This window comes from Strongylocentrotus purpuratus, unplaced genomic scaffold, assembly GCF_000002235.5.
Source record: "Strongylocentrotus purpuratus isolate Spur 01 unplaced genomic scaffold, Spur_5.0 spur5_scaffold_1, whole genome shotgun sequence".
Lineage (NCBI taxonomy): Eukaryota > Metazoa > Echinodermata > Echinoidea > Camarodonta > Strongylocentrotidae > Strongylocentrotus > Strongylocentrotus purpuratus.
The window spans coordinates 4,005,866-4,018,586 of NW_022145594.1; the positions used below are offsets into that span (position 1 = coordinate 4,005,866).

Here is a 12,721-nt window from a genome sequence, read left to right on the forward strand (position 1 = left end):
AATGGCTTCAAATCCTAGGCAGTTGCACTACTTACATACATGTATATGTACATACATTATTGTTTGCGGTTTTTTCACCATGATTTTGAGCTAACTTACAGTAGCTCTTATGATGAACCTCAACTAATCGCAATATAGGTCATTCAAATTTTTAATGTTGGAATATCTACATCAACAGCTAAAACAAAATATTCAAAAATTGGATTGTAGTCAGATTGAATATGGGCTTAATCTTCAATTTTTGTACATTTCTTCGGCATGGTAAAAGATTTTAACCTAAATGTTGGGACCAAGTTTCCAAGCATGCCCGTAAATTGTGAGATCTAGAAAGTACTGTACATGTGCTCTCACCTTGCTAGGCTTTGCATTGCTTTGATCAGTGAGCTCTGTAGAGTTGGTGCCAGCAGGAGTAGCCTGTGCCTTGGTGGGTGAGTCTGCAGGGATGATGACAACCTCAGGTACCGCTGCACCCGATGATGTCCCGGCTGCATAGGTTCCACCTAGCTGGATCATGGGCTGATCAAGAGCACCGCCGTTAGGAAGCATACCATGTGACCCTGAAGCCTTTGCTTGCGGATATTCTTTGACCTTCAAAGGACGTGCACTTGCAGCAGCGGCTGCGGCAGCTCTGGCAGCTACCGACGCTGCTTTGGGCCCTCTCCCCGATCTCCTTCTTGCGTTGTTCCTCCACCTCCTTGAGAATGGCAATGAGGGCCTTGGTCTGGAGACGCCAGAAACCTTCGCTGACGGCGACCCTTCGGCTGCTGTAGATCATTGTCAAGGCACGCATTGTCTTTGTGAAGCAACCAAACATGCAGTTGTCAAGCTCCTGGGAGAAATTGATGGAGTCCTCCATAGAAAGATCCCCTTTGAACCCGCCAAAGAGCTCTACCGGGGCTATCGTGTTCAGAGGAGGAACGGTATAGTTCTGAGTCCGGTATATGAGGTCGTCAAGGGTGGGGAACAGAGGTACATCCTTCAGCTTCTGGCTATGACAACCCATGGGGATCTTATAGAGGATCTTGTCGGCTTCCTTGTAGTTCATCTTGTCCGACTCGTTACAAGGGCCCTGCAGATCAAAGTAAAGCTTGTAGGCAACTTCCCTGGACAGCTTCACAACGGCTGGATTAGTCACCATATCCTTGTTGAACTTTGAGGGCTTGGCGTAGTTGGGCATGGAAAAGTTTGTGGGACCTTTCAACAGTTCATTCCTGATGGTATCCACCAGTTTGTTGGCATCCGGTAGATCCACCTTGATCCTTGAGATGTAGGCATGGGGAATCTTACTTGGCTCAAGGTATGGATCCTGCATGGCTGCTATCGTGCGATTTGCCGACTTGTAGTCAGGCCCTTGCCTCATCTCTTGCAGAATCTTGCTTACAGGGGCATTGGAACTCCTGCCCATTCCAGCGGAAGGGTAACGGCTTGTCTTGTAGGTTATTGAGCTCTTGGAGATTGGATGTGTGATTTTGTTGGAGGGGCGGTACACTGCTGAATGAAAGGTCTTTTTGTGGTGTTCCAAGGCATCTCTTGTATAGCAATCACGGTCACACATAAGGCAAACATAGGGTGTCCTTTGTGTCCTCACCACAGGGTATCCATCGCGATTAATGACAGATTTGCTTACAACTTTACTTGCAGAAGAACCGCCTTGGTGCGCGACAACAAGAGTGCGATTGCTGTTTGTGTTCCCGCTGCTGACTTGACTTGTGCACCAGGTAGGGTTGTCTTGCCAGAGGCGCCTACAGGCGTCTTCTTTCGCATCAGCTGCCGAAAGTAGTTGTGGATCTTTTGCTCATGCATGTCACGCTGACACTCCAGAATGAAGGACTGTCTGCACTGGGCACAGGGAAAGCTGTGCGTGCGCAGCCTATGGATCTCGTAGTCGCACTGGCTGAACAGCGTCGAACTGTAATGACAGTGGGGACAGCTGAAATGGGAACCAGGACGTTGCTTCATGTGAACAGATGCGTCCTCCATCTTGAAGAAGGCCTGATGGCATCTCAGGCATTCGATCATCCACTTTTCTCCTGATGGAAGAGTCACATAGGTATTTCCCATGCGAACTGTTGTCAGGTAGACACGGCCTTCATCCTTTTTCTCACTTTCATCCGCACTGCTGTTTCCGCCACTCTCGGTCTGCTTCACATCCGTTACTGCTTTAGACTGAAGGACCTTACTCTTTTTTACCGGGGAATCGTCAGAGATGCATATAATTTCAGGTTCATCACTTTTTTTGTCCTTTGATTTAAACCTCTCTTCTTTGCTCTCCTCCTCCTTTGCCTGCTCTACACTGGAATGTTCATTAGCTAACGCATCTGTTTTCACAAGTTCATTTTCACCGTTTTCGTTAGCATGCTTTACGGTTTCATTTTGTGTTGTTTCACTCCAGCCACTTTCATCATCTTTTAATTTGTCAGTTTCCGCTTCAGGTTTTGTAGAGTCTTTTTCACTTGCATTGTTATCATCATCATCTTTTGTAAGGTCTACCGGTTCTGATTCCTTTTTCTTTGTGTCCGTTCTTTTCGGCATCTGCTTCCTGCTTCGCACGTATCTCCGAGCGGGGCCTCATCCTCGCTAAAACCTCCTCCGGAATGTCAACACCGTGTACCATTTGGACGTGGCTCATGAAGTTCTTTCGTAGCTTGAAGCAGATGCAGCAAGCCTCGCAACGGAACTTTGCCTGGCCGTGAAGACAATGGAACTGCTGAGCGAACATGTTCGCAAAGTACATATCACATGCCGTGCAATAGTAGCCCCAATTGTACTTGACCTTTTCATTACTGATGTTTGTCACCTTGGCAATTTTGATTGTTGTTTGTTCTGGAAAACAATAGCCGGTGACTGCTGTTGCTGCTGCTCCTGTTGATGCTGCTGTTGATGCTCTTTTTGTAGCTCTTGCAGCTGTTGCTGATGTTGCTGATGCAGCAGCTGATTTTGTTGTTGTTGGTGTACAAGCAATTGTTTCTGTAACGCTCTATGAACTTCTGCCTGGTGACTAGACTCTGCTTTCTTCTCTTTGACTTCTGGGGTTGCGACTTTAGGCGGCTTCTCTGCTTTTTTGTTCTTCTTGGGTGTTTTGGGTTTAGGGCCCCTCTTATTGGGACTTTTTTCCTCGATAGGAACGGGTACTTCCTTTGGATGAGTGGTGGCTATGTGATAATCCAGCTTGCTCTTACGAGAGAAAGACGCCTTGCACTCTTTACAGGGGTAGGACTCTGTCATCATACCTCTCATCTCCATTCCAGAGCTGAGACGACTCAGTCTCCTTTCCGCTAACGTCATTGATGACCGCCGCTTGGGACTACCCTCCTCCTCATCGTCGTCCTCTTCGTCATCCTCACTCTCGTCTTTCTGCTTTTCTTTCTCCTCTTCTTCTTTGGTGTCCACCTCCATTATATCGTCTTCTTTTCTACTCATCTTTGCTGACTTGGTGTTTATCACCTGCAAAGAGTAAATGAAACACCAAGATTAGAATGATTCCGGTGAATAAAAATAGTTTACAATCATCCAATATAATTGAGTTCTGGTAAAATCGGGCTCTTGGCTAATAAAAAATTGGGATTGATTTGGATTGACTGCAAGTATGATGACTCTGTAACATTGCCTCAGATACTGAAAAAATCCTGGATTTAGCTCAGGCTGCAATCATCATTATAAACATTTACAAGTACGTCAGTCAGGAATCCCATGACTTTTACAAGCCGATTGCCCGTCTGATTATCAAGATATTTATGATTGGAAATACATGTAGAAATGTCATTTTTTGTTTTCCTAATGGTTTTTATAACATTACAGTGACAGTCTATTGGGGAAAATAAGTATTGTAAAACCGGTCACTCAAAGATTTTTACTTTTGGAGGCAGATTTTTACTTTTTGGAGGCACATTGTGAAGCGCCATCCGTTTAGGGCTACAATATTACACCATATCACAGACACTGATAACACATAGGGGACTATCTTGACGAGAAGACCTTATAGTACCTTTGATTCCATTTAGTCATTTGCACCTGCTCTGTATTTCTGATTTGTATACCATGTCTGTGCATATGTTTTAATTGGAATTAAATAAAATGGAACTTCAACTTGATTCCACCCAAGCTATGAAGGGCGACCCTATTAGGGTTAAAGCGGAAATCATAGTCAGAAGAATTTTCTTCAGAACTACTGAAATAGACGAGAGAGGCCTTCAAATTTCCATTGTTTCCTTTCTTTTATAGGAAGCATGTTGAAATTAATTGCATATCTAGTACTTAGACTAAGGCTTCCACCCCCCCCCCCCCCTACAAAAAAATTGATGCAAGTGTTTAGACCACTACCGTAGATCTCGGTTGAAATGGTGCCCAGGACACAAAATCAAGGTCTGAAGTCTGTCTGAACCCCTGAAATTTCAAAAGTTTTACATGGGTGCTGGGGCTCATGCATAATGCTATTTATATCCGTCCTCCGTTCATTTCTACAAACTATTTCACTGGGGCCTAGTACAGCCCTACAGCTTTACAAGCTTGCTTTCATGTAGGTCCCATCATATTTTTTCTCAGTTAAATCAGTACTCTATATTGACCACTTATGTTATTTATTATGTATCATTGAAAAAACAACTTGTACTTATTTGAAATTACATGAGAAATATGAAAATAAATGAATTGAAATGAAATAATGAGTAGACTCATTAGACTTATTTTAAATCCAGACCCGCTTCCAAAGATGTTAGTGTGTACTGTGTAGCTCTGATTAAAGGAATGATTCCATCACACATTCCTACCAGTACATTTTATTGACCTAGAGCAGAGTTGTCACAGATCTAAAGTATTTGTAATTGATACAGAGTTTTTTATTAATCTGGGCATGTGCAGAGATATCCAAGATCCTACAATGGATAGAACTGACTTATCTTCCAGAATATTTTAATTAATGAGGGAGACAGAGTTTTATTCCAACAAGTATGATGGGGGGGTTGCAGAGACGCCAAGTTCAAAGATCGGCAGTGCGTGACATTTTCATGATTCGGCGCACGATCGCGCGTGCGAGGGTATAACACACGTATAAGGTATAGCATTTTTTCAAAATCTAGCATGCGCGTCGTGCGTAAGAGCATTTTCAGACCCTCGAAATGCATGATGTCACGCCTAATGCGTGACACTTGGTAGCTCTGGGGTTGGGTGTGCGGAGACTTAACAAATATACAGCCTTTTCTTTTACCTTCATATTAAACAAAAATATTCATCAAACAGCATTAACCATCATGAATATTTGTCCTTTCTGATTTAGTGTCTAACATGAGTCTTCAAAGATTTATGAAATATTTACTTGTAAAATTCTTCGATATAAAGGTGAAGTTGAGTTCTGGTCATGCGATTGCATCGTGAAAGAAACGGTGTGGAATCGACCAGAAAAGGTTGATCATCTAGCATATAAGAATTTGTGTGTATTGCAAGGTTCTGGAATCATCAAAATGATAGAAATTGGCCAAGTCTTGGTAAAGTTACAAACACTGTACACAGAAAGATGTATATGGGACTACACGAACATGTGGCGTAAAAAAAACCTACCCCCCCCCCCCCTCCGAGTTTTACGATGTACATGACATATTTAGAATATGAAGGCAGTTGAAGAGCCAGGCTTTTCAGGGAACATGTCTCATCTGATGTTCTTCCACACTTGCATAATAAGAAATGCTCACAAATTATTTTTCACCCCTTCCCAGAACACAACCTTCTCTTTAATTCAATCTTATTTTTCTGCAAGTCCAAACAAAATTAAGAAAAGGCATACGAGCCAAAAACAGGGGGGGGGGGTTCAATTCTATTTGGACTAAGATTGTTATCTGTGGCCCGTTCCTAGAAACCATCATAAGTCTAACTTCTTGACTATCCCATTGAAAGGCGTGTTAATTCTATAACACACGCTTCAATGTGATAGTAAGTCAAGAAGGTAAACTTATGACGGTTTCTAGGAACAGGCCCCAGATGTTTAACGTACAGGCATTAACAATTCACATTGATGTGATTTTAGAACAAAATCCTTTACAAAAAGTTCTTATACTCAAGTTATATGTAACAAGACTTCCTGAAGGCTGAAACTGACATTTAATAAACTTGAAACTTGAAACTTGAATTTAGTTATGAGTAAGTTGGAGTAGACTAGTAGGAGTAAGATCCCCCTCCTGACATCCCACCATGCCCACCCCATAAAAGAGCCATGTTTTGATATTTATTATCATCACTAAATAATAGTTTTTCACAAACTACCACAGTTATTTGCATTCACAAGAATGTTTAACACTGATACTATAAGTGACAAATATATAAGACAAACTAGGCAGTCCAACTCAAAGTGGAACAAAGGATTTACATCAGTGCCCCCCTAGCGCCATGTTGGAAATCTAATTGACTGGACACAACCACTCCAGTCTTAGGGGTGAGTTCTTCCCATGATAAAATAAAAGGTATTTACAAGGGAAATTATAATAAAAGAAAATTAAATAAAACTATGAGCAAGTGATATTTACATACTTTATGAAAAATGAAACAACAAGAAACTGCAATCTTGGTAATTTGTAGCTTAGCAATAATTTAATTGGATACAAAATATGTTCAAGCAATTAGTTAAAACCTCAAGTTTGTTTTCTTCACCCCTATTTCCTTCATAACAATGGAATGGTCCAAATTATCTTCACTAAAACTAAATCTCTGTTTCTACTGAAACTGGGTGAATTTGGCCCTGATTTGCTTCAAATCCAAACATAACTCAAACTGCATTATATAGATAATACGTCTATGCATTTAAAATTTGACAAACTGTACAAAATCTTCACCAGTATAGTATCAATGTTCAAATATAGCGCCGAGCGACAACACTCATTCATTCAACATAGACAATCCTAGTCTCCATTCGTTTCCACGTATAATGTGTATGTATCTCTACACGCGTACACAAACGGAGACTACGATACAACGAAAAGTGTTAACGCACCTCCCTAAAATGTAGTCAAACTATCACTGTAAGACCACGTAAATACAATAATTCTGTGACAGGGTGAATATTTACCTCTTAAAAAGTACCATTGTGAATTCAAATTACAGCTATCGACGAATATGTTGTCGTAATGGTAGTGAACATATGACCTATATATGCTCCCTTCGTTCGCAGGATGGCGGGGTACACAATAGCAATACGATTTTTTTCCTCCTGTTTCTCCGGCTCTCTGCACCTAACGCAAAATGGCCGTATTACCACTAACAAACTGAAAACCGAATTGCGTCGCGTACAGTAAACACCCGTTTACTCGGAACACACACAGCGCGCGCACACACACGGACATTGAATAGTTGTCATGGTAAAAGAAAAGTATTATTACAATAAAATATCATTATTATCACTGCAATACAGCAAAATGAGATTTAAGCAACATTTCACTTCATTTTATTTTCCTCCCTGTTTGCTTATTGCCCCACTATTGGTATATCTATTTCATGTTTGTATTTCGGGAGGGGGGGGGGGGGGGGGGGGGGGGGGGGGGGAGGGGGGGGGGGGTTCATAATTTCATTTGAGAATTTGCATGACTCGACCTTCTCAAAGTCAAAGAGTTCGGGTCTACCTTTCGTATTTCAAATAGTCTTTATGCTATTCGATTAAAAAAATCTTTTTGTTATAAGCCCTATCATTCTGCCAAGTGAAAACGTATGAGATGTGTAATTCTCAATATTGAGTCTCAACATAGATTTCTGATTTAAATAATAATAATCAGGATCAGGCCCAAGTACACTTTGATATAAAAATTAAAGGTCTACTGTTCGCAGAATGCTTTACATTTAATTGATAAAAGTTGCCATTCCGTCAGTGGAGAAACAATAAAAAGCGTAGCTATAGAATATACAGAAAAGCTCAGTCAAATTAGATCGTTGTCCAGGTAACTTCTAAACAACAGAGCCTGCACACGAGGTTCACCTCGAAATCATTCAAACAACGGGCTAGAGCAGGGTAAATTCAGTGTTTGGGGCTTGTGTGATCATCGCATCATTGTTTAGCACAAAAATAAACAGTGCAACCTTGACAAATTGGCCAGTATGAGAAACGTTGTGCCCCCAGAGGGTAGCCCCACACATTGCCCATTTGTTTTTTGTTGTTAATAAAGTGCCCCTGTTTATTATCTTTAGAAAAATGGAGTAATGGGATTTCAAGGAATGAAGTGAATAATTCATATGCAATGGCCAGGCCGCGTACGCAGGGGGGGGGGTCGAACTCCCCTCTCATTGTGTTGGTGTATTTTGGAGGAACCCCCCCCCCCCTCCCCTCATTTTAAAAAATAATAATGATAATTGTGCTAATGGGCGACCAAACAAAAGTGAGCTTACCCCCCCCCCCCCCCCCCCCCCCCCAACGGAACGAAATATCGATCGGTCAAATTGTCAAATTTCCGGGACAAAAAAAGAAAAAAGAAAAAAATGTGCTCTAATATGAGCATACACCCCTAAACCTGCATTGAATTTTAGTTCCACATCTCCATTTTAAAAGCGATCTTTAAAAAAATAAGATATGACAACTACATGAAAGCTCATCAAAGTGGTATAAAACATATACAAAGGGAAAAAAAGATTAATGTTAATGTGGTGGGATCATAAAAAAGTTAGGTAAAACTTGTAAACATGAAATCAAAAGACAGGAATACATCATCGCATGCACGGCCTAACTCAGTATGGATTATCTTAATATCCACACTAGTCCAGCCTCATATAGTAGTTGAGTTTGAGCAACGATCGATTTTCGATTTTTATTATTATTATCATTATTATTAACACTTTTTTGTTGGGGGGGGGGTATATCCTGACTTTGAACAGTTTTAAGGGAAAGGCGCCCCGTTAAGTCTATGTTTCTCCGCATCATAATCTTCTTTTCATTAGGCCTATTGCCAGGCTCAAACTATAATGGCCTGAATTCACATAGGAGGTTGGTAGACAAACCTCGGTTTATGTGCATCATAATGACGCGTTTCGATGCGTTTCAGACCAAGGTTCAGATAAACCTCCTTTGTGAATTCGAGCCAATTATGAGTCTAAGATCTCTCTTATGTTATGGGGTAAGGAGATTTGAAGCATGTCGTACAGGGGTCTTCCTCCAATCGAGGTATAGGACGAACAGATGGATTAAGATTTTTTTTTTTAATGACAAAGTAAGAAAAGTCGAAATCAATTTTAAAAAGAGTCACTGCGAAGAATCAACCATCTTCTTTCCTTCATGATTCTTTAATTTATACCTTCTTTGTCTTCATATCTTTATTCTATTTATTGTTTTATTCTCAGGCTTGACTAGCTTCTCCTACTTTTTCCCTGTTCTTATTCCTTTATTTTTCCGGGCCTTTTTCTTCCTCCATTATTTTCTACTTTCATCTTATCAAACATTGAACCAATATTTTCAATAGCCTATGTTGTAGCCGAAGTGTGTGTGCGTTGTGTAAGGTTCCACATTGCCGGATATTCGGATAGTCTGCACGCGCGTTTCTTCACCCCCTTTATTAGTGGTGGACGTGCCCATTAAATTTGTTTACGAACGCCTGTGCGTCCGTGCGAGCTATATGGAATATAATATCGGGCATCCGTTTGTAAAGCACTGGGGTAGTTATTCCACAGCTATTCAATGTTTTGTTTCAACTCGCTCGTTTGGATAATTGAATAAATATGAAAATTCCGGAATGGAGCAGATATTGGGGGGGGGGGGGGGGGGGTAAGATATCAATTTCTGCCTTTAAACACAAGTTTTAAGAATCGTGGGGGGGGGGGGGGTATGTTTTAGCCAAGTGACGTCATACGCCCGGTTGGAAACGTTGCTCCAAAAATGGTTGTATGCAAATTAGGTAGGAGTGGAGGAGAGTCGTGACATACTTGTGGGGGAGTAGGGGTATATTCAAAGGGGTGTTTGGTAAGGGGTGCGTTAGAATTGACTGGCTTATAAAACAGCAAAGCATCAACCTCTCTCTCTCTCTCTCTCTCTCTCTCTCTCTTTTCTCTCTCTCCTTCTCTCTTTCTCTCCCTCTTTCTCTCTCTCTCTCTCTTTCTTCTCCCTCTCTCTCTCTCTTCTTTCTCCCTCTCTCTCTCTCTTCTCGCTTTCTTTATCTCTTTCTCTAAGTTCTCTCCCTCTCTCTCTCTCTCTCTCTCTCTTTCTTCTCCCTCTATCTCTCTTTCTCGCTCTCTTTATCTCTTTCTCTCTTTCCCTCCCTCTTTCTCTCTCTCTCTCACACACAATCGTTCGTTCGTACTATATCGTTTTAATCATTGTCTATAAACCCCTTTCTGTTTTTGTTTCGAATGTTCAGACTGATATACAAGCTGATTGCCACTATTTGCAGACTTAATTTGTTTTCTTCTTCTCTCTGTATCTTATTCCAAATCAATGCATAATCGTCATAGCTAAAAGGACATGAAAATCAATGTGATTTCTAAATAAATTACGACGATGGAGTGTCTACTCGAACGTATGTGTTTACTTTTTATTATTTTTTATTCAAAATATGATTTGACTTGAGCAGTAAAAAAAAAAAATAGATGACAGGAAAGCTGATCAAATTGAAGAAGAAAAAAATCTTTGTGGCTGTAATAAATACCTCAACTCAACGGTAAAAAGGACGTTGGGCATTGACGAAACATGGCGGTAGTGTCCCATTTGCAGAAAGCCGACATACCACATTTGACTTATTAATAAAGATTATTCGGGCATTCCAGGGGTGGGGATTTTTGTGACATACCAGAAGTGAAAAACCATGTCTCCTATCAACCATATAACAATACTTGCTTAAATTGGCAAGGTATTAATCTACATTTGCCATACTCTACCCAGGTGAGGTAAATGGGTACCCGATAGGAAGAAATTCCTTGAATGATTCAGCACCTTTTAATGGTAGCTTTTTAAAGCCGAGGTAATAATGTGATTGTAGGGCCCTCAGGGAGAACAGTATGAATACTGAGGCTACCCTGGGTAAAAAAGACATATTATTATTATAATTATTATTATTATCTTTAAAAACATAGCCAAACTATATTTACACGTTCTCTGGCTTCGAATCAATAATAGGCCAAAGTATATGTAATTTTTGTATGTCGTGGTGGTAGCAAAAACCGCACATCAAGCAAAGAGTTTGAAAAGAAGCACCAGGAACAAAAATAATATATAATTCTTGCAGGGCATTTTCATTGCATTACATCTTCCACAGACTATTTCATCTTCCATGTGTAGTAGAAGTTATCATACAATGTTACATGGACATCGTTATATTTGTTGTCCAAACCTCAATGAATACCCTATCACATCAATATCTGCCCCTTTTTGATATAATTATGTTCTACTTCCATCTTCCTTTATTTTGATTGCGATTAAAATAAACATTATAGCCGGTTTTACTTGTCATACGGAACCACCGCTATCGATGATATGAGAACAATAATCTCTTCGCTAGAACATCAATAACAGATTGAATATGCCTAATATAGGCTTATGAATGGACATGCCAAACTGGTGGCTTTGTTTCTATCGATACAAGAGCACTTAAAAAGGAATTAATTTTATGATTGCTCGTACATATTGTTTCCCCGAATACAGAAACTTATTTTTCAAGCATTTTCAGAGTGTAAATCAAAGCAAAACCTCTCTTCAATGCCTGCCAACTGTCTGTTCATCTTTCACTATGAACATGACAGACAAAGAAAGCGGACAAAATATACAGTTCCTCAGGTAGACAAAGGAACATCCCTTCACTGCTATTATGTAAAAAGGCGAATATGCATGTGACACCTGTTTTACACCTTTTTACCAAATAGCAGTGAAGGGATGTTCCTTTGTCTGCCCGAGGAACTGTACGCTTTCTTTGTCTGTCATGTTCATAGTCTTTATAATAATAATCTCGATTGATATAGCACTTAATACGGAGTACCGTCTCTAAGCGCTATACAGACCAATGTTATCCCGGTCATCGGATTCATTCACGCACAATGTGCACCATCTCCATTCCATGTGGAGTTTTCCTACCAGTATGGTCACCGTGAGGGTATAGTCAATTACTAACACCATGATGCTTTCGTCATCCTATTGTGTCCCCATCTCTACCTTGGGTATTGAGTGGCAAATGTAGGTTAATGCCTTGCCAAAGGACATTAGTACTGTGTCGGGGATCGAACTACGACCCTTGAATTTCAAGTCAAGTGCTTAAACCACTCGACTTCAAAACTTTGACACGTTATAGTCTATTGATTAACCTAACCTACCAATAATAACCATCACAATCATAATGATGATGATAATAATGATCATCATGACGAAGCATGCGTGCATATTTTTTTCTTTTTCTTTTGTGTGTTTGATTGCTTCCTCCATTATGGCTTATAGTTATAGTCATCAAATTAATAAATCAACCAGAATGTTGATATATTTTGTTTATCAGTAACTGATAATATCAATCATTATATTGCTACAGTAATAAAAATGTGATGATGGTGATGATGATAATAATGGTATACTTCTACTATTACAACTACAGCAACAACAACAACAACTACTACTACTATACTACTTCTACTACTACTACTACTACTACTACTACTACTACTACTACTACTACTACTACTACTATATACTACTACTGCTACTACTACTACTATACTACTACTTACTACTACTACTATTACTACTATACTACTACTACTACTATTACTACTGCTACTACTACTACTA

At 40.2% G+C, this 12,721-nt stretch overlaps 2 protein-coding genes across 2 annotated transcripts; both read right to left on the reverse strand.

Annotated features, from left to right (window-relative positions):
* Positions 1 to 1,623: 1,623 nt before the first annotated feature.
* Positions 1,624 to 2,719, reverse strand: LOC115921054 (zinc finger protein 260-like). Its single transcript, XM_030978086.1, has 2 exons — positions 2,551 to 2,719; positions 1,624 to 2,318 (listed from the first exon to the last, which is right to left on the reverse strand). Exons 1-2 carry the CDS (start codon positions 2,717 to 2,719, stop codon positions 1,624 to 1,626), a joined length of 864 nt encoding a protein of 287 aa, XP_030833946.1.
* Positions 2,517 to 7,224, reverse strand: LOC115918412 (putative uncharacterized protein DDB_G0274435). Its single transcript, XM_030977531.1, has 2 exons — positions 7,052 to 7,224; positions 2,517 to 3,444 (listed from the first exon to the last, which is right to left on the reverse strand). The coding sequence occupies exon 2, from the start codon at positions 3,418 to 3,420 to the stop codon at positions 2,794 to 2,796; it is 627 nt and encodes a 208-aa protein (XP_030833391.1). The 5' UTR covers positions 3,421 to 3,444; positions 7,052 to 7,224; the 3' UTR covers positions 2,517 to 2,793.
* Positions 7,225 to 12,721: the final 5,497 nt, after the last annotated feature.

Coding starts and splice junctions, on each gene's coding strand:
- LOC115921054 (XM_030978086.1), bottom strand. CDS start 2,719: ATGTTCGCTCAGCAGTTCCATTGTCTTCACGGCCAGGCAAAGTTCCGT. Junction 2,319..2,550: donor GAGGCCCCGCTCGGAGATAC/GTGCGAAGCAGG, acceptor TTGTGAAAACAG/ATGCGTTAGCTAATGAACAT.
- LOC115918412 (XM_030977531.1), bottom strand. CDS start 3,420: ATGAGTAGAAAAGAAGACGATATAATGGAGGTGGACACCAAAGAAGAA.